Source organism: Pocillopora damicornis, chromosome 3 (assembly GCF_964200805.1).
Source record: "Pocillopora damicornis chromosome 3, jaPocDami1.2, whole genome shotgun sequence".
Taxonomy (NCBI): Eukaryota; Metazoa; Cnidaria; class Anthozoa; order Scleractinia; family Pocilloporidae; genus Pocillopora; species Pocillopora damicornis.
In genome coordinates, this window is record NC_142672.1 from 17,682,209 (window position 1) to 17,705,841 (window position 23,633).

The 23,633-nt window shown below is 37.8% G+C and overlaps 3 protein-coding genes across 5 annotated transcripts; 2 read left to right on the top strand and 1 right to left on the bottom strand.

Moving 5' to 3' along the window:
• Positions 1–2,358: 2,358 nt before the first annotated feature.
• Positions 2,359–3,239, bottom strand: LOC113679032 (transmembrane protein 70 homolog, mitochondrial). The gene has a single exon (XM_027195960.2). It carries the CDS (start codon positions 3,212–3,214, stop codon positions 2,561–2,563), a length of 654 nt encoding a protein of 217 aa, XP_027051761.2. The 5' UTR covers positions 3,215–3,239; the 3' UTR covers positions 2,359–2,560.
• A 72-nt stretch (positions 3,240–3,311) lies between these two features.
• On the top strand, positions 3,312–13,939 carry LOC113679031 (uncharacterized). The gene is made up of 15 exons (XM_027195959.2): positions 3,312–3,472; positions 5,121–5,570; positions 5,939–5,989; positions 6,499–6,547; positions 8,177–8,221; positions 8,427–8,483; positions 8,829–8,950; positions 9,347–9,448; positions 9,897–10,151; positions 10,465–10,520; positions 10,833–11,906; positions 12,032–12,110; positions 12,352–12,386; positions 12,901–13,180; positions 13,539–13,939. Exons 2-15 carry the CDS (start codon positions 5,130–5,132, stop codon positions 13,881–13,883), a joined length of 2,991 nt encoding a protein of 996 aa, XP_027051760.2. The 5' UTR covers positions 3,312–3,472; positions 5,121–5,129; the 3' UTR covers positions 13,884–13,939.
• A 4,297-nt stretch (positions 13,940–18,236) lies between these two features.
• Positions 18,237–23,536, top strand: LOC113679041 (uncharacterized). Of its 3 annotated transcripts, none has more exons than XM_089198860.1 (7): positions 18,237–18,352; positions 18,839–19,044; positions 19,400–19,541; positions 20,246–20,291; positions 21,245–21,331; positions 21,612–21,717; positions 22,107–23,536. In XM_089198860.1, exons 2-6 carry the CDS (start codon positions 18,865–18,867, stop codon positions 21,703–21,705), a joined length of 549 nt encoding a protein of 182 aa, XP_089054986.1. In that variant the 5' UTR covers positions 18,237–18,352; positions 18,839–18,864; the 3' UTR covers positions 21,706–21,717; positions 22,107–23,536. The 3 variants fall into 3 exon arrangements, with proteins under 3 accessions (XP_089054986.1, XP_027051778.1, XP_089054985.1); XM_027195977.2 differs by having other exon boundaries at positions 18,239–18,632; XM_089198859.1 differs by lacking the exon at positions 18,237–18,352 and adding an exon at positions 18,511–18,628.
• The last annotated feature ends 97 nt before the right edge of the window (positions 23,537–23,633 follow it).

Below are 23,633 nucleotides of genomic sequence, written 5' to 3' on the forward strand. Positions count from 1 at the left end.
TTGATTGATGTCTGACAGATGAGTTATGCCTCTCTAAGGCCTTGATTGAAATTAACTTCAGTGAATTAATACTAAGAATTCTCTTTTCTGTGGTTGCTGTGTAGTTCCATACACTCATATTACTTCACTATCTCTTTCCTATGATGGCTGGGAAATGGAGATATTCACAGGAGTGCACATAGAAGTTAGGTCACTTATTGTTTCAGTGAGGACTTGAGTCAAAAGACCAGTTAGAGCTCTCTACATCTTGAGTGTCATTATGCTAAAAAGATAATGATCCTGACTCAATCATAAAAAGAGACATGGGACAAGAAATAGAAGTCATACTCAAGAAACTAAAAGTTCAAGGTTACAGGTTTTTACCATTCAGGTCAATTACCAACTTTTGTTTTTCCTTTGGATGAAAAATTAAATTAACTTTTGAAGGTGTTTCAGTGATTGTGGGAAAAGATTGGAAAATCCAAAACAAAACCCAAGCAGATTATGTGAGTTACTACCATGCTCATTGAGAAAAATAACTGAACTGACGACATTGATGTTACTGTTGGATAATTATGAGCCACCTTTAAGGTGTTCATGGCACAAAGGATTATTTTTTTGCAATAAACTAGAGCAAGAGCTGTTTGTGAACCTCCTACTGTAGTTTTAGGTGCAGGCAGGTGACTGAATTGTTATTAAAATCCAATTGGAAAAAATTCATAATCAAATTGCAGCACATCTGAAGAAGAACCTCACTTGTCTAAGTTACTCTTGGTATCTCAAATTGCAAGAGGTTTGTAATTTCTATTTGTAAGAATTGAAACCTTTACACTATAACTCTACTGTGAAAAGCCATGCATTGGATAATGTAGTGATCATAATGATTTTTTTCAGGCATGCATCTTCTTCCCTAAATAGGTTGGTGGTGCATGTGATTTTTCTTGATTAAATACAGAGTCTAAGGAAGGAAAAGCGATATGATTCCAGGTTACTTTCAAGACTTGGATGTAAACTGCTTCCTTAAAAAATATAGATCTAAAGGGGGGCACTAGTAGGAGAGTAAATGAATATTGAAAAAGGATTATAGTGTATATAGTGTGCTAACTTTACAGCAGATATGCTCGACATCTGTTGTATGATGAGAAGAAAAGAGTTAAGCAAAGAGACGATGTGTTGATGAGAAAACTCAGTTGAAAGATTGGTTGATTTTTAAGCTGATAGATGGTCAATAGTCTAGTGATGGAAAATACACTGACAAGGAGAAACGACATGTAAGGAGCACGGTTCACAGTTGTTTTGATACAAAGTTGTTTGATTCAAGTCATTTTGATACAAGTCGAGGTTGATTTGTTACACATGTAAAGTCGATTTGACACAGACTGAATTCCTTTCAATACAGAAGTAAACTTGAGAAAAGTTCAGTATGTGTGTGTTAGTTTTTGTCTTTGATATGTGTGGTGATTTATTGTTTTCTATTCAACAAATAAATAAATAAATCTCTGTTCTTGACAACTAAACTTAACCAAAACTTGGTCTCGTCTGCGTGTTCTCATTGTGTAGGAGGCTTTGGTACATGTAGAGTTTCCTGGAGGTACGGGTTTGTTTTATTTACAACGGAGGTTTGTGTTCACTCTAGTAGAGTGGTTTAGCAAGAGGATGAGAATGTTAGTTGACAACGGCGCATGTAGAAGAAATGCCATCGAGAAACTGGGTCCAGAATGTCACCCCATTGTGTCTCAGAAGTGACTTAGCAGTTGTTGCAATGAACTGTTAACATTATATTTGTTCTTGAATTCCCTAACCTTGGATCTTTTAAGATCACCATCACCTTTGAATTTTTGGTCTTATAGACCACTTTAAGGACAAGGAAATTATCTTCTTTGAGAGTTATGCAACAAGTGCAAACAGAGGATAGTTATAGATACACACACTTTTTCCTGTTCTGAAATGACGTTCCCTTCCTCTTGCTAAATCCCTCTAGTTGCTTATGGTGAGTATTTCTTTGAGGGTTTGTTTGGTCATTTATATATAGTATAGTATTCTGTATTAAACAGTAACGTCAGTTTGAAATAACGTCAGTTTGTATCAAATTGACTTTACATGTGTAACAAATCGACTTCGACTTGTATCGAAACGACTTGTACCAAAACGACTTTGTATCAAAACGACTGGATTCCAGGAGCACAGAACTTGTATACTACAGGTAGCCTGTGAGTCTATGCCATTGTTAACATTATTTGAATCAGGTGGTACTGAGTGGGACTGTTGACTCGTATATCATGATCGACTGACTGTTGAGCAATGAATGTAAACTGAAGCTTTGTCAAGGCTACTCAAAGTACACATGATCCACGCATCTAAGAGAAAAAACTCTAGTTCCCTGACAAAGGTACGTTATAATTTGGTTTTATCAACTGAAGGTATTGTATGTTGTAGATCAATATAGCCCGCATTTGTCCATAGTTGTAGTCTGGTTAAGACTAAGAAAAATCGCAGATATAAAGACAATCATTCAAAACTGAAATTCGAGGAAGACATACTACTTCAATTGAATATAACAAAAACATAATAACTGTATATTTTACGAGGATTTTTTAAACTCTGTGGCTTCTTCTTTCTGCCACTTTTCAATAAAGTGCAACACTTGTTGAGCTTCTACGAGCTCCTTGTGTATAAAATACTTTCGTCCATGAGCTTCAAAGGTAGAAAAAGCTCTATCGTCTGGGTATACAAAAGTGTCATCAGCAGGAAATTCCACTCTTTTTCGCAACGCAAGTAAAGATAACGTCTCAACAGCGAACATCATTTCCTTTGGATTGAAGTCCATCTTGAGCACATAGGATTTGGTTACAAAATGAAGTAATGCAGTTGAACCTGTACCAATCGTACATAATAAAAACACTGCGATCGTCTTCACTGAGGCCGAAGTTGCTTGATTTCCAAAAAGCACCAACAATGGAGAACAAACTAAAGTCGCCGCTGCTGTAGTCAGGGAAAGCAACTTTACAAGTTTGACTGATCTTGAGATTGGACCTTCATACACAGTTTTCCAGTCGCTTGATTGATCAGTCATACAACGGTACTGCCAACTTGCCGGCCGCAGAACAGACTTAGTCCTAGGTAATACTTCCTGGTTAACATTCACTGCACTAAAATGCTTTATCCATCTGATTGTGTGTAGAGAACTGAAGTTTGATGATCGAAATAATGGCTTTCTCCCTAAAATACAAAACATGTCCACACGATGACTTGTCTGTTCTACTTGTAAACACGTGCATCTGGAAAGCCGCTGACCTGCCTTAATATTATCACGTGATCCGATCTAAACCAATGAATATAAAGAATATAGAAAGTTTGTCCGCCATTCTCGAGTGGAATGGAGACCGATGAAACATATTATTCCTTTATCGTAAATGGATTGTGAAGAAATCTTGGGATGTTTTGATGCTAACCATTGATCTATTTTGTAATTGATCAGTTTGGAGTTGACTTGGTGAGTTATAATTCGGTTCATGGTCTTCGCTATAAATCTTACATTCAACTTGATAATCTGGATGATTTGAAGCTAAGACCTTACATGGTTTGAAAACATTGTTTGTAGTTTCTTTTTTAAATTGTTTTTTATTTTTGGTTGTAGTCGGTTCTGTGTGTTTGTATGGAGTTGATAGCTCCGTGAGATTTGCGAGGCTTGCTTACTGTTTGGCGGACTACCTTTATAATTGGAAGTGGTTCAACCACAGCTTTTGGATCGAATTAATCACAATCATTTAGTTATATGTTGTATTACAGCTAAAAATCTTCGTGTGTCCCAGCTGCTCGTGGATCATGCACAGAAAAAATGCCAAGAAAAATGAATTTATGATAACTGTCTTCATATTGAATTTCAACTTTTCATTAGGGTTCTGTTAGAAATTTTGTTTACAAACCAAGTATTATGGATTAGTTAAACCGTAGATTAATTAAACCTCGTTTCAAAACCATGGATTTGAATAACAATTTAAAAAAAATTGTATCAACCACGGTGCTTAGAAATATCTGAGGTCCCTATGATGACAGCTTCTAACCCTAGCCAGTTCTAACTTTGTGGTTGGATGCTCAAGCAAGTGAGCTGTAGAGCACTAGCTGGTTGACAAGGTCATGGACTTGGTTAACCATGAACACTCTTACATCAGTTTGCATATTCTCCATAATGTTCCCTATGCTTGTTGTAAGATACTAACAAGGATTATTTATTTAACAATCAAGAGCTTCTTTAGTAGATGACCATCTCCCTTATTGTCATGACCCTAATGTGCAATTCAGAAGTTATCATGTTAGGAGAATTTGATGCTAGTCACTCTTAGGGGTCAAAGTGTTATAAAGATATCAGAATTTCTTTGGGTTGAACACAATTAAAATTTTTTATTGAAATCTCTACTTTCGAACTCAACCAATAACAACACAATGTTCAGAAACTCTCTTGAAGCATTGTAGAGATTTAAAATACATGTGAAAGAAAATTATTATTATAGTGGAGCTCGCAGAGGGTAGCCCCATAATTATACAAAATGGTAGTAGTAATAGTAACCCATCAAGCCAAAAAAAATTTGGACTTACAACTGTACGACTGTACAACCATACAAGGTGCTACTTTTAACATGCATGGTCAGCTGTACCGCGGGCACGCCAACACCACAGCTTTGTCCAGTAGTCCAGTGGTCAGTGCACTGGGCTCTGAGTCAGACGAGCTGGGTTCTAGTCCTGGCCGGGGCAAGGCGTTGTGTCCTTGAGATGTGCAGGGGAAAAAAATGCGAGCTCTGCTTTTAGGCTTGGCAAAATCTATATATTATTCAAAAGTAATAATGGATGTTTGTTACTTTGTTGAAGTTTATTTTTAATTGTGGTTGCATCTATATGTTGTATTCATATTGTAGTAGCAGTATCTAAGATTTGTGAGACAAACATCCTTTTAACTACATCAACTACATAAGAGGCTTACTATGACATTTTACAGAGAGGCTGTTTAACCATGTCACTGAAATTGTTGGTTTGTTTGCTGCACCAAAATCAGCTGTCCTTAAAATATAAATCCTCTGGTACTTCAAACACTTGAGTGATACAATTGTACATTTTGACGACTGAAAGATTTTCATGAATTTTAGGTAGGTCCAATGGACCCTGAACGAAGTCATGTGTCAGTCCAGAATGATGACAACCACAGAAGTGTATTGCCATCAAGCTCCATAGAGGAAGGATCTTGTTCTGTGGCAGTTGAGGTCTCTGATTCTGAAGGAAAGGAGAATGCACTTGTGGAGAAAGTTCAGGAGATAGCATTAGACAGCAGTAGTAGTGTCAAGACAGAATGGACAACTTCGAGGGCGAGCATTCATTTAACAACAAGTGTGCATAATAAGACTGGAGCAATGTTTGAAGAGGAAGAAGAAGGAGAACTTGATTACGAGGAGGATGAAGGCGAAGTACCAGGGGGCCAAGAGGATAAGAATGGCCTAAGAAATGATGTTGATGATGGTAAAGAGGAAGGTGAAGTAGAAGATGATGAGCAAGATGATGAGGGTGAAGAAGGAGAAATCCTCTCAGATGATGATGATAAGGTAAAGGGCTTTTACATCCCCAAGATCCTTATATTAAATCTCCTTGCTTTGTTTGTATGTTTCTCAACATATTAGTTCTGATAATTTGGTGTTAATCAAGCATTGATATTGTATGGAAAAATTACTGTCTGGTAACTATGAGGAATGAAAGGGTAAAGAAAGTTCCAAGCCACTGATCCAAACTTTTGAGAAAAACTTATTTATTTGGCTATACATCCATGAATGTATTAAAAAGAAGATAAATTTGTTCAAAAAATGAGTGGGGTAAGTTTGGAAAAGAACAGTTGTATCCTGGTGCTATAACTGTATTTCCAGCTAAGTTTGTATAGGTATGTGTGTTGTTTTAAAATTTTTTATTTGCTTTTCAGGTAAATGCAGAGAAAAAGCCTCAAGAACAAAAAGATTCGGCTAAGAATGAGGTAAAAAAGGGAACAATAAGTTAGTGATGGTGCATTCTTACCAGTATAACCTTTGTGCTGTTATGATATGTAACACGCACAAAGTTAATGAGTAGAAGACCTCAGTAGTTTCTTTGAAATCTTTTAATGAATGAGCAAGCATTAGACAAGGTATATATCTAGAAAGAGATACTGATTGTGGTTATAATTATGGTCTTGATGAATAAATTGAGAGGTCAGTAATTATGTAATAACCAAAAAGTTGATATTGAAATTTTCACTCCAGAGATCTGGAGTCAATTCAAGTAACCGATGACCATACACTTCTGTAGCCAGTTTGAGTGAAATTGATTTTATAAGGGGGCTAAGCATATAAATAGAAGAGGATAGTGTCCAACCTTGTCATTACTTGTCTTCACAGTGGTGTATTGAAATTGTAAAGAGAATTTAGGCCTTTGATTACTCCTGGCAGTCATGGAGTTAATGAAAAATCTCACCTAAATGTCTACTCTTTAATTTTCTTTTGTTAGGCTGATGGTCCTGAAGAAGGAGAAGTGATTGATGATGGGGATTCCATGGGTAATTGAAATGGAATGTTATGATTCAATTGGTTTCCTTTTTTTTTTTTGACAAATTACCAACAAAAGCATTTAACATTTCTAAAATACTGTATAGCATGAAAAATTTGGGGATTTGGAGGATAGTTTTTGATTGGTAAAGTTAAGCTCAAGAAAAAAGATTCCTACAATATAATAAACCCTCTGAATTTCACAGAAATGGGTTTGCGTAGTAACAAGAAATTACAAATAGTGTTTCCCAGTGTAATTTATCTTTTTTTGTGCAGGGCACTGAAAAATTTAGTCAGCCCCATCCTGAGAATAGTAGAGTTTAGCTTTATTTTGGTAATCTTTTCTTATCTTAGGTGAAAATTGTGTTTTGGAGTGATTAAAAAAAAAAAAAAGGCATGTTAAGTGGTATGTTGCTCGTAATGATCAAACCACTGCATTTGGGTATGTACGTCACACCGATCAGATTGCCACATTAGGTTATGTATCTGGCACTAATCATGTCACAGCATTTGGATATCTTGCACCAATCACAGCATTTAGGGTATGTGTCTTGCACCAATCATAGCATTTAGGGTATGTGTCTCGCACCAATCAGAATGCTGCATTAGGTTATGATCTCACACCAATCATATAAGAGCATTTGGATATCTTTCACCAATCACAGTGTTTAGGGTATATGTCTGGCACCAATCATATCACAGCTTTCTTGCAAATGATGCCACGGAATCAGGAGGCTGTGCACAAAGAATGATATAAACCATAAATTTTGGGCTAGTTTTGATAAGTGCTATGGTTTGTGGCCTTCACAAGAGCCTCTTTGATTAAGGTCGAGATTCATCAGGATATGAAAGGTTCCCATCATTTGTATCATTTTTAAGTTAAAAATTTTTTTTTTCAGCTCCTTTACTTACAACTCACGCACCAAACAACCTACATTCCATCATGTACCATGAAAACAGCATCCAAAGTCTAATCAAAACATACCCAATCATTGCACTGCATGAACATCAGGCAATTTTTCGTGTGCTTGAATTGTATTCCACCAATCAAATTCCATTTTGCCAAATTAGACTTTGCATTTAAACTTTTTCTACAAACAATTTTGGCTTTTAGCTACCTTAGACTTAATCCAATTGAGTGTTAATTCCTTGTTAACAACCTGCATTTATATCACACACAGAGGGCAAAGTCCAGATAGGCAACAACCAATCAAGGAGCCCTCTTTGAAATATTATCCTTTTCTCTTGGTCAGTGTATCTTCACTCATTTGAGATCCCAATATATCTTTTGTTAAGGTCTATTGGAGATACAACAGGGTTTCAGTTTGCTTTTTCGTGGAATTATGTGGAATTTTATTTTTGAGGCAGCTATCTGTAGATGAATAATTTTTATTTTCTCTCTGTTAGAGGAATGTTGGTAAACATAGTCTCTTTCGCAATCGTTATTTGGTCTCATCAGGCAGTGCACTCTCTCTCCAACAGGTATTATATGGTGTTTTGTGATGAGACCAAACAACAGCTGTGAGGAGAACAACAGTAAATGTGGCACTGATGCATTTTATTTTTGTTTAGAAGTATTTAGTATTTATTTATTTCTCTACATGGCTTTACTGATGTGTAATCTTGTTCCTCCATTTTAGGTGCACCAGTCCTAAGAACAAAAGTCTGCAGATATTTTATGTATGGTAAGTTTGCTTACCAAAGCTGTTTTGTCCACTGACAGTAATGCTCAAAAACAAAGGTTCGGAAAGCTGTGCTGTAAATTACATGGCATCAAGTGCCATGTCAAGTATCTATTGCAGAGATCCTTCTTTCAACTTTTTTTTGTTACAGTTAAGATTTTACTTGCACAACAACCTTGTTACATTCTCATATTGCTCTTCTTTGCAGGTGGTTGCACATGGGGGAATTCTTGCAGATTTCTTCATCCTGGTCACAATGACAAAGGTGTGGTCAAGAATTCAGCTTTAATCTCTCTTACATCTACAGTAACTTTGGAAATGCAGGACAAAAACTGGATTTTAAGTGAAGTAGAACCTCAGTTTTGCCTGCTCACTTGTCAGGGTTTGTTACCTTTGTTCAATTCCATTGTGCACCAAAAGAAACATGAATAGTAGAAGAACTTATGAAATTTAAGTACCTTTTTCAAAAATTACACAGGAAGTGCTTTAATGTATTCCATTTGAGTTTTAGAAAAAGAACAAGATGATTTAGTTTTAAATGTGGTCTTGAATTGTCTGATGTAAGAAGCAGTGGTACAAGAACTACTATTGATTTGAATAATGTTGACAGGTGCCTATCAAATGCTTCCTGAGCCTGGCCAGTACCCAAGCCCCTTCCCCAAAGCACCAGCAGTTGTTCCTCCCATTCATCCTGATGCTATGATGATACCGGACCAAGATCTTAGTCAGCTGGTAAGTTTTCTCCACCAACTCATCATATTTTCAGTGTTGTTTATTGACTCAAAAGCTGGACATCTTGATTTTAGATTCCACCCACTGTGTTTCTTGTTCTTGGTGTTTTCTTAAGATAATAAGAATACATATTAATATTTTCCTCAAAAAGGAATGATCTGTCTTGAATAGAACACTTGTGACATTTGTAAACATGTGGACCCTTTCATGTTAATTTGAAGAGTCCTTACACATTGGTGCATAAAGTTCCAAAAACACATGTTGGATTTATCAGTAAAGAACACAGCACATTAGTTTCTCTTTTCTCTGCACACCATGTGTACAATTTCTTATATTTCATTCAGGTCAGGATACATTTGAGTTAATGTTGCAGTAATTGTGATGTTTTATTTTCAGGGTGATGAAGTGAATGACAATAGTGTTCAACCTGCCTTAGAGGTGATACCTCCAACCAAAAAAGAAACCGCATGGGAGAGGGGACTGAAACGAGCAAAAGAGGTACTGAATTATCTTTTACAAGGATATGTATGTATGAAACATCTCTCCAAGGGGAACTGCATGTTAGTAGAAACATACTTTTCAACAAATGCTGAAAAAATGAAAAAAAAAATTTACCCTGCACTGCACGAAAATAAATGAGGAATAGTACACATAAGTTGTCTTTTAATATTGTGGAACATTGTTTGGTGTTTGTTAGTATTCACTATTGACTTTGTTCCTGCTTAAAATGGTAACAACAACAATCCTTGCCCTGAGACTAGACAATTTTAGTATTGGAAAAAAACATAATAACTTAAGAGGGAAAACCTAATTAAGAAAGAATAAAAATGGCTAAGTTGTGGGAGGAAGATTACAAAAGAATGCTAAAGACCAACGGAAACAATTTTGATTGGTACAATATTTCATGCCACTAAAACCGTATCTTGACTTCTTTTATTGAATGCAGATAAAAAAGGCCGCTCAGAAGAGAAAAGAAGAAGACGCTGATTTTAAGGAAAAGCGAATGATACTGGGAATCACAGCTGAGGATGACGAAGATGAAAATGATAAAGAAAATACCATGAGACGGCGTGAAATGATGCGGAGTAGGCTGGAGAAAGAAGCTATTCACTGTGAGGAGGACGATGTCAGGTATCGCAGAGGTGCTGACATTGTGTCTCGGTGGAGAGACAAGAGAGAAACTTCGCCTCTTCAGTATCGGGTTCGTTGATAGACTTAATTTGTTCACTTGAACAGTGCTTTACCAGACATATCCACGCTAAAATTCTGAATTGGGGGTTAACGTGTTAATTGATCGTTTTGTATGTTCATCCGCAACAAATCGGGTTAGAAAAGGATATTCTAGGTGGTTGTCTCTTATGTTTTCATTTAAAATTGTGCGGGAGAAATCGGCAAACGGCTGGCCAGAATTGATCAATTTGCATTTGACCGATATATGGGTAGGATTAAGTACGTCCATTTCGGAAATTGGTGCGCACAGAAATAAAATTTGATGAAGGTCTTTTCGGTTGTAGGATCGTGACAGAAAGAAAAAGAGAGGTTTTCGCACTCCTTCGTCTTCACCTGAAAGGTAAATATGATAAATTGTATTAATCAACCTTGTCATCAGTGAATTGGAGAGAAGATAAAAGCATGTTCCTTTTTGGAAAAATTAAGATTGTAATATAGTCAAACACCTACGTAACCATCTATGACACACGACTGTGATGGGGAGGCAAAGGAGTAGTTGTATTAGATATTAAATCCTCTTGGAAACAAGAGGCTATTTTTTCCTGAAATCACAGGTGAATTACCCTCCTAAATCAGCATTATCACTGAAAAAGTTGGCCGAAATGGGTATTGTTTTTGTTTTAAAGGCATTCACTTTTTCTTGCTCTTTCAGGGACAGACGGAATAGACGACGAGGAGGTGAGAAGGATAAACAGAAAGAAAAAAACAAAGAAAATGTTAAGGAGAGAGAAACAGAACAAACGAGAAAAGGAACGAAAGAGCTGGAAAAGACAAGCGAGGAGAAATTTAAAAAGAAGAAGGACAGAGGTAAGGAGAAGGAGACGGAAGAGGAAAAAAATGACAGTGCAGACAAGGAACAAACAACTCCAGCTCTCAAGGAGCAACAAGAAAGGACAACTGACGAGAAAAAGAACAGGGATGAGGGAAAGAAGAAAAGGACTCACGAATCAAGTGCGGAGACAGAAGTTAAAACAGCTAAGGATATAGAGAAGAAAGAGGAGACCAGGGAATTAGATGACAAGGACAAAGCTAAACCCAAAGCATTAGGAATCTCTAGTTCTCGTCTCCCTAATGACGACTGGATTGATCCTTGGCAAAGAACTACTTCTCCTAAACGACAGTCAGCCTCTTCACGGAGTTCACGAAGCCGATCGTCATCTTCCTCATCTGACTCATCACGCTCGTCACGTTCACGTTCACACTCAGGATCAGAGTCACATTCCACTTCACGCTCTGCGTCACGCTCACGGTCTCGTTCAGTCTCTGCAGCGTCTTCTAGATCACGCTCGCGGTCCCACTCCGGATCCCGATCTAAATCACGCTCCCGATCTGGATCTCGATCCTCGGGTAGCGATCGTTCGAGTTCGTCAAGCAGCCACAGTCCTATGAAAGAGGCGAAGACTGCACCGAATGCAGACGACGACAGAGGTGCCAAACAAGCCTCAAACGAATCATCAGACTCGGAATCCGAATCAACCAAATCCAAGTCTCGATCACCCACACCGGTTTCGAAAAGCCCCATAAAGCCAAAAGCTTCTCCAGACAAAGGACCTCGGACGCCACCAATCGAGTCATCAACAGGACGTTACTTCAAAGAAAAAAGGAATCGCTATGAGTATGGCCGAGCAGACAGAATAGAAAAGTGGCGAGAGACGCAGTTACGATATAACAACCCTTGGGACCCCCGAAGGATGGGTGGTACAAGGCCAACTGAAGATCCATATAGGTGAGTATCTTATGTCGTAGAGGTGGTGGTGGGGGGGGGGGGGGGGTGAGAAAGCTGTTTTCCGGTTTTCCATCTAAAATTGGCTATTGGTGGACGTCGGGAAGTAATCTGTTTTTCTGATGTAGGGAGCGAGAGCGTGGATATCACTCTCGAAGGGGAAGGAGTCCCACGAGGAGAAGAAGATCTCGATCGCCCCGGAGAAGGGTAGGTACCTTTCTCATTGCATAGATGAGTCCTTAAAAGAGTGAAAACTGAGGTTAGAGTTAAGGTGGTCATCACCAATTGATTATCTAACATATATCCACCATAGAATAAGAAAAGAATCAGACAACTTTTCTGTCGTTTCATTAGAGCTTATTACGTGAAGTCTTTAACGGTACCTTCGTAGCGATAAGTCTGGGTAGAAAAATGGTCTTTGTGATTGTTGACGTTTTTCTTTTGACAGAATGAGGACCGAAGGCGACCTGACGAATTGAAGACGTGAGTTTTCTTAGTTTTATATCAAGACTTAATTGGGTACATGATTTGGAAACTGATTTTGAGCTGAACGACTGTAAAGGATTTTTAGTTTTCTACTTAGTGATTTATGAAATGAACCATGCTTGAGCCATGGGTTAAAAGTGATAAACTGATTCTCACAAGTAAACTGAAATCCAATAGATTGCTAGAGTGCTGAGCCGTGATTAAAGAATTCTTGGAAGCCTGAATTCCTTTCTTCAGGGTTTCTGTAACAGTTTTAATTGTAGTATACCATGGTGGAGTGTCATTTCCCAGCTGCGGGTCACCAGGGCTTGTCATAGAGTATGATAATGTATGCAAGTAGCACGCGCTTGCGCAATTCAGCATACAAGAATCTTCCATCTTTGTGACTTCAGTTTCCAGTTGAGTACCAGTGCAGTTGAGTATGAAATTATTTATCATAGATGTTTGGAAATGAAATACATAAAAATCTCTATTCAGCTGTTGAGTGCTATTACTTACTTCTATCTTTAAGCCGAGAGCGTTCCTCGAGTGCAGATAGCATGGAGCATGCGCTGGCTCGGCCCAGTTCTCCTCGCGGGACACGGGAACGAGGCGGAATGCGGGGTGTGTCCAGTGCATCATCAAGTGACAGTGAGAGTACTGACAGTGGTAGTCAATCTGAAGACGAACAAAACCCGCCTAAAACACGCCGGACAGCCCCTGAACAGATCAAACAAGCTCGGAATGTGCCGCTGACAAGTGGAAATATTAGATATACTGGACATAAAGATATTAAACTCACTTTGAATAAGGTACGATTGAAAAAAATGGTCGCTCTTTGTTCTACAAGGTGCTGATGTCAGCAATTCTGCCCAAAGTTCTTCGTAGTGAGATACATGCAGTTACATGATGTTTTGTTTTTATTACGTATCTCCTTCTAACAAACAATGCAGCGACTAAAGCGCAACTGAAGATCAAGTTTTAAAGAGAAGAAAGTGATAATCATGGCTATGATTGTATGTGTGCACTGAAGATGTCCAACATCGTGCATTGTTGATGGTGTTTTCACCGTCAGGGTGACGAAATGTCATGATCATGATGATGATGATCATGGTGGTGATGATGAAGTTTTTATGTTGTCTGATTTTATTCTCACTTATTTCATTTCAGTCCGTGACGCGAAAAGACAACTCGGAGCCATCCAAACAACCCGCTCCTCATTCACCACCAGCAAGATCTGAAGCCAGTAGCAGCAGTGATAAACCCTCTGCGTTCAAAAAACGGCCACGTGACTCACCTTCAGTCCCTGACGTTCCAGCGGCTAGGAAGGAAGCCGTGTCATCATCCATGCCATCTGCTATCAAACCTGACAAACAGTCAGCGGATCCTCATGTGGAATCAGCGTCTTCCGGGAGAGGAAACGCGGCGAACACAACCTCAAGGAGAGAAGAACTTCTTCGTGAGCTTAAAGCTGTCGAAGACGCTATAGCAAGAAAGCGCGCCAGAATTGAATAATAATCGTGCATATTTTCAAGTAAATGTATAATAAAGACCTGTCTTTCCCCATTGTATTTGTTATGAATATGTTTATTTCAAGCAGTCAAACTACGCATAACACTGTTAGAACTACTGTCACGTTGCTTCTGTCCCACGTTGGATGGAGGTTGATAATGGCCGGAGCCAAACACCTTAGTCTACCCTAGTCTTAATAATAATAGTAATCTTTAATGAAGATGCCAACGTCACGAAGTGATTACAGAAGGGTCCTCAGAAAAATATTAAGTTTAGATTAAGAACTAGTTAACATACAAAAATGTAAAAGATTAAAAGAGTATATACAATAATCAAGCATCAAAAATAACTAGTTAAAAATACAGGAATGTAAAAGATAAAAAGAATATACAAAAGGTAAATGGCAAAGAATGTCGTTAAGAATCAAAGATAACTTTTGACAGGCCACGTTTAAAAGCAGGCAGTGATTCTGTATTCCTTAATGAGGTGTCTAACCCGTTCCATACATCAGTGCTAAAATTTACTGACGACCAATGACCCCATCTTCTTGTGGCACTGGATTTGCGAATGTCATTTCTCGATCTTGTGTAGTAACTATGAAAATCACCATTGAATGTGACAGGGATCGAGTGACAGAAATGGTTGTTAATCAATTTATACATAAAAATAGCATGATGTTCCTTTCTACGTCGCAATAATGGCTTCCAGCCAAGTCTCTTTATCGCCTCAGCTGCAGGAAAATGCGCAGGAAGAACTAAAGTGAGGCGAGCGGCCTTATTCTGTCACATTTCCGTGATCTCCCCATATGATATCCCCATAGTCAAAAAGAGGTAAAATGAAACTATTAAAAAACACAATTCTAGCATTGAGGGGGAGGCAAGATTTAATACGCCTTAAGAGACTTGACTTTTTACTGATCTTACCACGAATATAATCAACGTGGTCAGTCCAGGAAAGCCGGTTATTAATCACAATACCCAAGTACGTATAAGAATCTACATTATCGAGGGGGATATCATCAGCAGAAATAAGTCTGGACCCAACTTTGCTTAAACGGGAACTACTACCAATAAGTAAAAACTTGGATTTCTTAACATTCAGAGTAAGTTGGTTAGCCCATTAATCTTGCTTCGTAAGTCCACAGTAGATTAGGAGGCGAGATAAAGAACAGTGTTATCTGCATTTAAAGTGACCTGACAGAACTGCAAAACGTCAGGTAGATCATTTATTTAACAATTGGTTCATACGTCAGCGTGCGTTCATTGAGATATGAAGCACGCGGGAAGTTTGGAGAGCACGAAAGATGCGTAATATAGAGCCTTGAGCAACGCCAATCGAAACAGGGGCAACTTTGGAGCATACATCGTTACAGCTGGTCACTTGTTTTCTGTTCGTTAACAATAAAGCGTTAACAATGAAGTAAACCAGGCTTTGGCAGCATCATCAACACCATAATTTGAGAGCTTCTGAAGCAGTATTGTGTGATTGACAGTGTCAAACGCTTTGGCGAGGTCTAAGAATACAGCACCGGTCAGGCCACCATTGTCCATCGAGTGAAGGATCTGATCAGAAAGCTGAGAGGCGGAAGTAACAGTAGATGACTTCAATCTAAATCCAAACTGGTTGGGTGAAATAAAATTATTCTCAGTTAGATATGCATAAAACTGAGTATGAACTGTCTTCTCTAAGATCTTGCTTATAGTCGGCAGAATGGAAATTGGCCTGTAATTAGAAGCGTTCTGTTTATCACCCTTTTTAAACAAGGGTATAACCTTTGCTATTTTCCATACAGAAGGAAAAGTTATTGTTTGAAGGGATAAATTAAAAAAGGCCGTTAAAGAAGGAGTAATAACGTCCACAACATCTTTTAGAAGACGCGCGCTAATTTTGTCGAAACCAACGGCCTTATTAGTTTTCAATAAACTGATGGATCTTGAAACAAAATCTTCACTAATCGGTTGTAACGTAAAGGTAGAATGGCAGACTATAGCCTTAGCTGTGTACGGCTCAGGAACGATCTTTTCCGCAAGAAATTTTCCCACGTTCACGAAGTATGTATTAAAAGTCGAGGCAATAGATTGAGCTGAGGTGAGAAGAGCGCCGTCAGCTAACAGATTGGTAATTCTGGAGGACGTTTTAGACGATGGTAGAGTTTGTTTGAAAGCTCTCCAGAAGTCTTTAGCGCTTGATTTGCTACTGTCAATTATTAGGTTAGTGTAATAATCGGATTTGGGTTTCTTGATGCTATGGGTGACTTTGTTCCTCAGATCACGGTATAGACGCCAATGAATACTGCTTTTATTTCCCTTTGCTTTCTTCAGGTGGTAATTGCGCTTATTCATAAGATCTGTAACGTGAGAGTTCAACCAAGGAATAGAAAAGCCTCTGACCCGGCTTGTTCTTATTAGAGCATGGGATTCGGCAACCTCTGAGAATAGTTTACTTCAGGTGTCAGTGCAGTCTTCGATATCTTCATGGTTGTTTACAGTCACATGCTAAGGTACTTGGCGGAGTTCAGACACAAAGGGATCTCTATTGTAGTTTTTATACGAGCGAAATTGGATCGTTTTTGGTGGAGCTCGATAACGACCGCTCTTCATTACGCAGTAAACCAAAGAATGATCGCTCAATCCAGGATCTATAACGTCGGACTCGGTAATTTTTTGTTGAGCATTGGTAAAGCACAAGTCGATAAGAAATTCAGAGTGTTCCGTGGCGAATGTTGGAGATTCAATCACTTGCTTGAGATCGTGAAGCTCAGTAATTTCCTTGAGCAATCGTTTCTGAGACGAATTTGCATTTCTCCTTCCAACTGAAAAATCAATGTTAAAGTCACCAGGCACGACCTTGTCTAAGCCAGAGTCAATCTTAGACAGTGACTCACTGAAGTTATCAATAAAATTGTCTATAGGTTGATCTGGTGGTCTGTAGATAAACCAACAACAAGAGGTGTACAGTTTTTTCGGTTCACTTGAATCCAAACAGCTTCATTTGCATTATTTATATCTTCGCGAACAGCAAAATTTACAGAATCGCGACAATAAATTGCCACTCCTCCATCAGCCTTTCTTTGGAGATCCCGCTTCACACAGTTATAGCCAGGCATAAGAATCTCGTCATCAGTCACCATATCATTTAGCCAAGTCTCCGAGAATGATAATATGTCAAACGACTTTGCACCGCCCATGACGAGGTTCACCTGATCCATCTTGTGTAGTAGACTACGAATATTAAGATGAGCTAGAGGTAACCCTCTACTTTTGGGGCAAAACGATAACCCAGAATTGTTTAATCGAAATGTAGGACCAGGTTTGGGACAGATATCACCAGCTAATAGTATAAGACCAGCAGCGCACAGGCTAAGCTGTGTAATGTTCAGGATTCTGTAGGCCTTGAGCGAGGGAACAGTAGTAACCGAGACAACATAACGCGATCTTCTCAAACAATCATTACGGCCCGGGTAAAACTTATTTTTCTTCGATTGCTTTGTCAACTATTACTTCACAAAACGGTATTGCAATTGTGGAATACACTCTCAAACAACTTCATTGTGGAAATATGATTTTCGATGCATGATTGACGCCTGATTGCCTCCAGAGCAAAAATTCCAGAAAAAGCTTTAGTGCAAATGATCGTTGCAAAATCAACCATACAGTCGGTACTCTTGATGCTATTATATTCTTATATTGCCAAAAGCGCTACTAAAACCCGTATTGATAGATGGCGAGAAATTCAAGTAATTGTGGATCTCAGTATTTGTCGATTTCTACCGGAAAGGGTTGGCTTTAATTTCAGGACCGTATTTATCAAAAATAAGACGAATTGTGGAAAAAATTAATATACTCTTATCATCCAGGATTGTAGGATTGCTAGTTGGAGAGAGGCTGAGAATATTCGCAGTTGAAGAAATTCTTCTACCGATCTCAATATGTTTACTGCAAGCTTTTGATGAGAGCACACGAAATCTTCATTTGAAGGGTATCATGCATCTTGACGATATGCAAATGTTAATCCTCCTGTCTCACCCACAAAGAAACGCTTCGTAATCAGTAAGGAGAAGAACTAATTGGATCTTGGAGTAAAAGGGTTTTACACTCGCATTAACTCAAGAGTTAAGTCAAGAATACAAACATGTATTTTCCATGCTGCATCTGATTAATTATTAAGGGAGCTCTAGTCATATATAGGCATGGAGGAGTAAAAGTTCAACGCCTAACTGCAGAATTGTTCGTATCACTTCTGTTGCATTATTCCTTTTCTTTAGCTCGAGCAAGAGGTAGGGAGAGAGGCTATGTATCCCCCACTGCCTGCGAGAGTAGTTCATACGTCAGTGAAACGCCAGCGAGAGCCTGGAACCAAGGTTGAAGGCTGTCGTGTATGTTCAAACTTCCTGGAACTACGGTAAATTCCACGGAAAAAGAGAGAAAAGAAGACGTTCTACGATATTTTCAACCGTGTAATATTCTTCAGAGGTACTGTTCATGAAAAAGACTTTTAACCTCGTTAGATCCACTGACAGCTCATCTCAGTTGTACGGAAACATGCATGGCTTTATCAGATGCAGTTAGCGATACAACAATGACTAATAACTATGGCTACAATGAAAAAATCTATTAAATATTAACAACTCCACATTTATTTTATTCTGCGACTGACGAAAAGAACTTGCACTGAAGAAAACAAATTCTCCACCAGAGGGGCTCCCCGGTCTCGCTGAATCGCTTGTAGAAGGGATAACTGTATTTCAAGTAGGTAATTTCATTTCAAACCTTTTAGCTTCATTGGTTTTGCCACAATTGGCGTTTCCCCATATTCAGAATTACTTAAAACTAACTTTCGGTTTGGGAATTTAAAAATTCACCTGCCATACTTCGCTTCTAGTTTGACACCAAATAGAAGCCCTATTTCTATTGGTTAATGAAAACCCTAAGCCAATCAGAAATTACTATCCATTGCAGGAATAATTTCCGCAATAGTTCATAAGATGCATACAGTGGTGGACCTTATGGCCGAAAAAAAAGGCGAAGAAGTTCGAAAAAGGAACAAAGAAATACCCTCATGGGCACCTGGAGGAGCTGATTACGATCCAAACCTTCCTTATGGGCCTAAAGTTTACGTGGCAAGACGAAAAAAACCGGATCCGTGGTGGGTAACAGCTATTGAGGTACGAAACAATTAACGAGTTCCTTCTGTGATATTTATATTACTACAAAAAATTATTATTTTCATGTCTTAACTCGAGAATGGCAAGTTCTTGGTTTCCTTCTTTTCAAGAGTATTTTATGCTTTTGATATCGTGTTCTTTCGTAATTTTTGCAGCATTCAGTTGTCTTGTTCGTACCTACTACGTTTATGAAAGTGCTTGTTTACACTGAAGATCGTGAATCAATTAAGGAGCTCATTGTTTTCAGTTTTCATTAACAGTAGTGCTTCTGGTATCGCTAATCGTGGAAGTGTTAGGCTACAGGTAAAGGAGATAAGGCAATACTATTAATGTGCTGGTACTGTTGTTTTTTTAGGTTACAGTGGTAGTTGGTGTTCTGCTCTTCTTTGTGTACATGTATTATTATATGGATCATCTGCATTTTCATGTGCTGAACGCCTATGCCAACGTTGGAGTCTCACACGCACAGCATCATGTAGCACACAAATACCTCAATGGTAAGACACGGCGTTGAAAACTTCTATTCCTTCGAGTATAATCAATTTTCTTTGGAATTTTGAGACACTCAGACATTAGGTATTTAAAATTTCGAAATGTTCATCTTAGATAAATTGTCCAGACTTAAGGATGAAATAAATATTCTCAGGACTAACCAACAACTAATGTATTATCACCAGTTAAGAGAATCAGCTGGTAGTTCTCAGATTTCAAAGGTTATCAGCAATTGTAATCCATCAAATTTTTCTGCTTGTGCATGAGAAGTATAAATGCATCAATTAACCAAATACTTTCCTTAAAACTGGGGAATTTGTGAATGATAGCCTTCATTTGGTACAAATATATGCCTGGATATTTGTCTGTGGACATTATCTGTTCAGAGAAGCAAACAATGTACCAGTAGTGAGCTCAAAACAAAAGAGCTCACTTTTAGATTGAGTATCATTTTAAGAAAAACCAAAATAATCACAATGGCTGATCAAAATAAAGGAAAATACCCCTTAAAGCCAATGGTTGAGAGAAGAGCATGAATTTTCTGGACTAATTATGAAAGGAAAGGTGAAGCAAAGCCAAAGCAATCCCAGATTACTGTTGGCACTCCATTGAAAGCTATGCTATACCACTATTCTATTTAACTGATTGCTACTTAAATACCTAATTTTTTTTTATAGTATTATACCATTTACTTTGCTGTTCTTTTCAGGGCGTGGAGTATCAAAGGATGAAAAGATGGCCTTTTACTGGTTCAGGTTAGAGTGAATTATATACATGGAGTATAATTTTCTCATTAGGCGTTTTGGTGTTTAGTATTGCGGAGTATTTTTTCACTCAATTTGCACATTATTTGTACTCTACTCCCTCAACCAAGTAAATGACATTTTGCTTGAACATGGAACAAAACCAAAAATAGAGTGATTCAGCCTATCAAGTTTGCATAAATACCAATCAGGTGCCAATTAGAAAACCTGGTAAAACTAGTTAAGAGCAGGTCTGATGTAAGAATTATGTGTGATGAAGTCTCAATTAGTTCTACTAGTCCCCTAAAAAGACTGCCAGAGTAATCTAAGTAAAGCAAAACCAATTCAAATCCAGGCTCATTTGTGGATGAAATTGAAAATGGCTCCTCTTTCCACAGGTGTTTGACCATAACCTGAAACATTCTTTTTTTTTGAAAGAGAAAAATTCTGTTTATAGTGTCAGATTAAAATTTGCCTGTTGTAGCATGAAATTTAATGTGTTGGAAAAATATTTGTACATTCATTAAGAAATATTATTTTTTGAATTCCTTGTAAAGTATTGAAGTGTTTCAGTCAGTCATATTCAAGTAGTGGAAAAGGATGGGAGGGCAGGGGGGGGGGGTGGGTTGGAAGCTGGGAAGAAAAGGGACTGATGGAACAAGATAGATTGGGATGCAAGGAAGATATGCAAAAATGCAAACATTCTTGGTAATAAAGATGCAGTAATCTTCAGTGATTGAAAACAACGAATAGAAAATGGAAGTCAAATGTGTGGGAGAGGGAGGAACATGGTGCAGAAGAGAGCTAATGTTGCCACCCCCCTTTCCTCCCTCCCCCTCCCTCTTAAAATAATTAATTGTCAATTTAAAGGTATTATACTGTGGATTTTTGGTGGAAGATAATAAATCATTAGGTTTACCCACATATGAATGTTAATTTTTTTAGGTAATTATTTTATATTGTAGAGAAGCTGCAAAGAATGGACATGGCCATGGAGCTTACAATCTGGTGGCTGGACACTTACAAGGATATGATACAGATGTAGAAGAACAGTAAGATGGACACTGTTTCTTCAAAACTATTGGGAAAATATATATCATTGAGTAACTCTGTGCTTGAAAGATAAACTAGTAATGTTAAGCTCAAGCACCTGGGTCTTTTTTTCTAATCTTTTGCTGCAAATCTTAGAATAGTATCTTTCTACACTGTGTTGAACATTGTAGTCCTAGTATTGCAATACAAACTGTCTAAAACACAAAGTGCCTAAAATGGTGTGAAACAATTATTTCTGCCTCAAAAGTACTTAATGAGCATTTTTCTTGTGGTTTTCAGTGAGGTGGAACCCCTTCTTAAAATGGCAGCAGATAATGGTGTAGAGGAAGCCAAAAAAGCTCTCAAGGACTTGTATCCACATAGATACACATGACCCATTAAACTGGTTAGTTAATTATTTAGAGCTTATTGCTATTTTTGTCTTCTAGCATTCTTTTAGTCCTCTCTGAAAAGGTGACTTTGTGATAGTTGGGAAATTATTTTTTGGAGTACTTTGACTCCACAACCTGCAAGGAGAAATGCAGGATGGGGGGGGACTCCAGTATGTTTTTAGTGGGGAAATGCTCAGTGACTCCCCAAATCTGGCCCTTCTTGGTTGAGGGGGGGGGGGGGAGGGGGGAAGAGAAATCCATTTGAAATCCAAGAGTTAAATGATCGACTAATTAATTGATATTAAGTGAAAACTTTATCCTTGATTAATTTAGCTTTTACAGTGCTTTTTTTTAGCATCATTCAACCTCTGAAACATGGGTTTTGTTTCATTTTATTCTTCAGGCTCTCGGTTTGGTTTCATGATGCCTTTCTTACACCTTGAAGAGTATGTTATACTGTATTTGATCTCTTGTTTATAAGGTTATTCAGTAAATTTTGTTTGTTCAATTGCAAATTTTGTTGTTGTGAAATGCATGTCAAGAAATAGAAGTTGAGAAACCAGATGTACCTCTCCCCCTCCTCTCCCTCAAATGAGTTTTTTTTCTTGCCAGCAATTCTTCTAAGACTATCCATTGTACATGTTACATAGTGTATCACCAACTTAGAAAAAGGAATTAAGCAGTTCATATTGTTTTGGTTAGGTGTATTTACAGAACTGATTTGTTACAAAGATGAATGTGTTTGTCACAGACAAACAGCCAAATTCCTGTGCAGCTATGTTGAAATGGTTTATGATTTTTGGTTATCACTCAAAAGCCACTTGCCTTTTGTATTGTCTTTATAAGTCACTAATTATGTAATTTAAAGACTTGGCTAAATTATAAAAAGGACAGGTTCAGAAATTTTTGCTGGTATCATTAAACTTTCAGCCAGAATGATATTTATTTAATGGAACAACTTATTCTTTATTAAAGAACGATACTGATCAATTATCACTTCTAATCAGCACTCATAGGGATACAGTCTTTTTCACTCACAAGTGAAAATTGTTTCAATATTTACCACGTCTTTCTTGTAAAGTTAACAATTGGTTCATATGTCAGCGTACGTTCATTGAGATATGAAGCACGCTGTTTGGAGAGCACGAAAGGTGTGTAAGAGTTGCTTGAGTGCTCTCCAAACTTCCTAGGTGCTTTATGAACACACAGCTGACATATGAGCCAATTGTTTTATAACATTTTCAACCCAATGGAAAATTTTTTGTCACAAGGAATTTGTTTGCTGATATCATGAGCTCGCACTATAGGAATATGAAGCATGCTCACACAATTGAATTTGATTAGACAAATTTACTAGCTGTTATAATGACAGTTGTTTCACTGCCTGTGATATATTATTGGTTGTATACATTTATTTATCATTGATTTTAGTGAACACAGAATTAATATATTCATTTGAGAATTAGTAATATAGTTTAAAAAGTTCTTTGGACTTAATGAATAAAAATTAACCAAGGGAATTTAAAAGCTGCTGGAATGGCTCTAAACATACAAAATGGAGGAGTCTTCTTCAGTCTGAGAATGTTAACAGAATGGCAGCCATTTTATAGACAGTATCAACAACTGTTTGTTGTTAAAAGTTAGTTTAGTTGCTGCTTTTGATGGTCAACCAAATTGACCTTAATTTATGGAAACTGTTTGTGTTGTTAGTCCTCCTTATATAAACAAGATTTAGACCAAGTGGTCAGTTTATTGCTGACCACCCACTAGCCACTAAGAGGGCATCATATCAATTTTGTACATGTGGAGTTAACAAATAAATTATCAAAGGTTGCTGTGTTGTTTATATCTCTCTGTCACAGAGCACAATGAAATTGAATGTGGACAAATATAAGCAGGATAACTCTCAAAGCTTTAAAAAATAAGTCAA

Excerpts from the sequence above, each read along its gene's own strand:
- LOC113679041 (XM_089198860.1), top strand. The coding sequence starts at position 18,865 with ATGCATACAGTGGTGGACCTTATGGCCGAAAAAAAAGGCGAAGAAGTT. Across the intron at positions 19,542-20,245 it reads AGCACACAAATACCTCAATG|GGCGTGGAGTATCAAAGGAT; the intron begins GTAAGACACGGC and ends TGTTCTTTTCAG. Across the intron at positions 21,332-21,611 it reads GATACAGATGTAGAAGAACA|TGAGGTGGAACCCCTTCTTA; the intron begins GTAAGATGGACA and ends TGTGGTTTTCAG.
- LOC113679032 (XM_027195960.2), bottom strand. The coding sequence starts at position 3,214 with ATGTTTTGTATTTTAGGGAGAAAGCCATTATTTCGATCATCAAACTTC.
- LOC113679031 (XM_027195959.2), top strand. The coding sequence starts at position 5,130 with ATGGACCCTGAACGAAGTCATGTGTCAGTCCAGAATGATGACAACCAC. Across the intron at positions 6,548-8,176 it reads TGATGATGGGGATTCCATGG|GTGCACCAGTCCTAAGAACA; the intron begins GTAATTGAAATG and ends CCTCCATTTTAG. Across the intron at positions 11,907-12,031 it reads CCAACTGAAGATCCATATAG|GGAGCGAGAGCGTGGATATC; the intron begins GTGAGTATCTTA and ends TTTCTGATGTAG.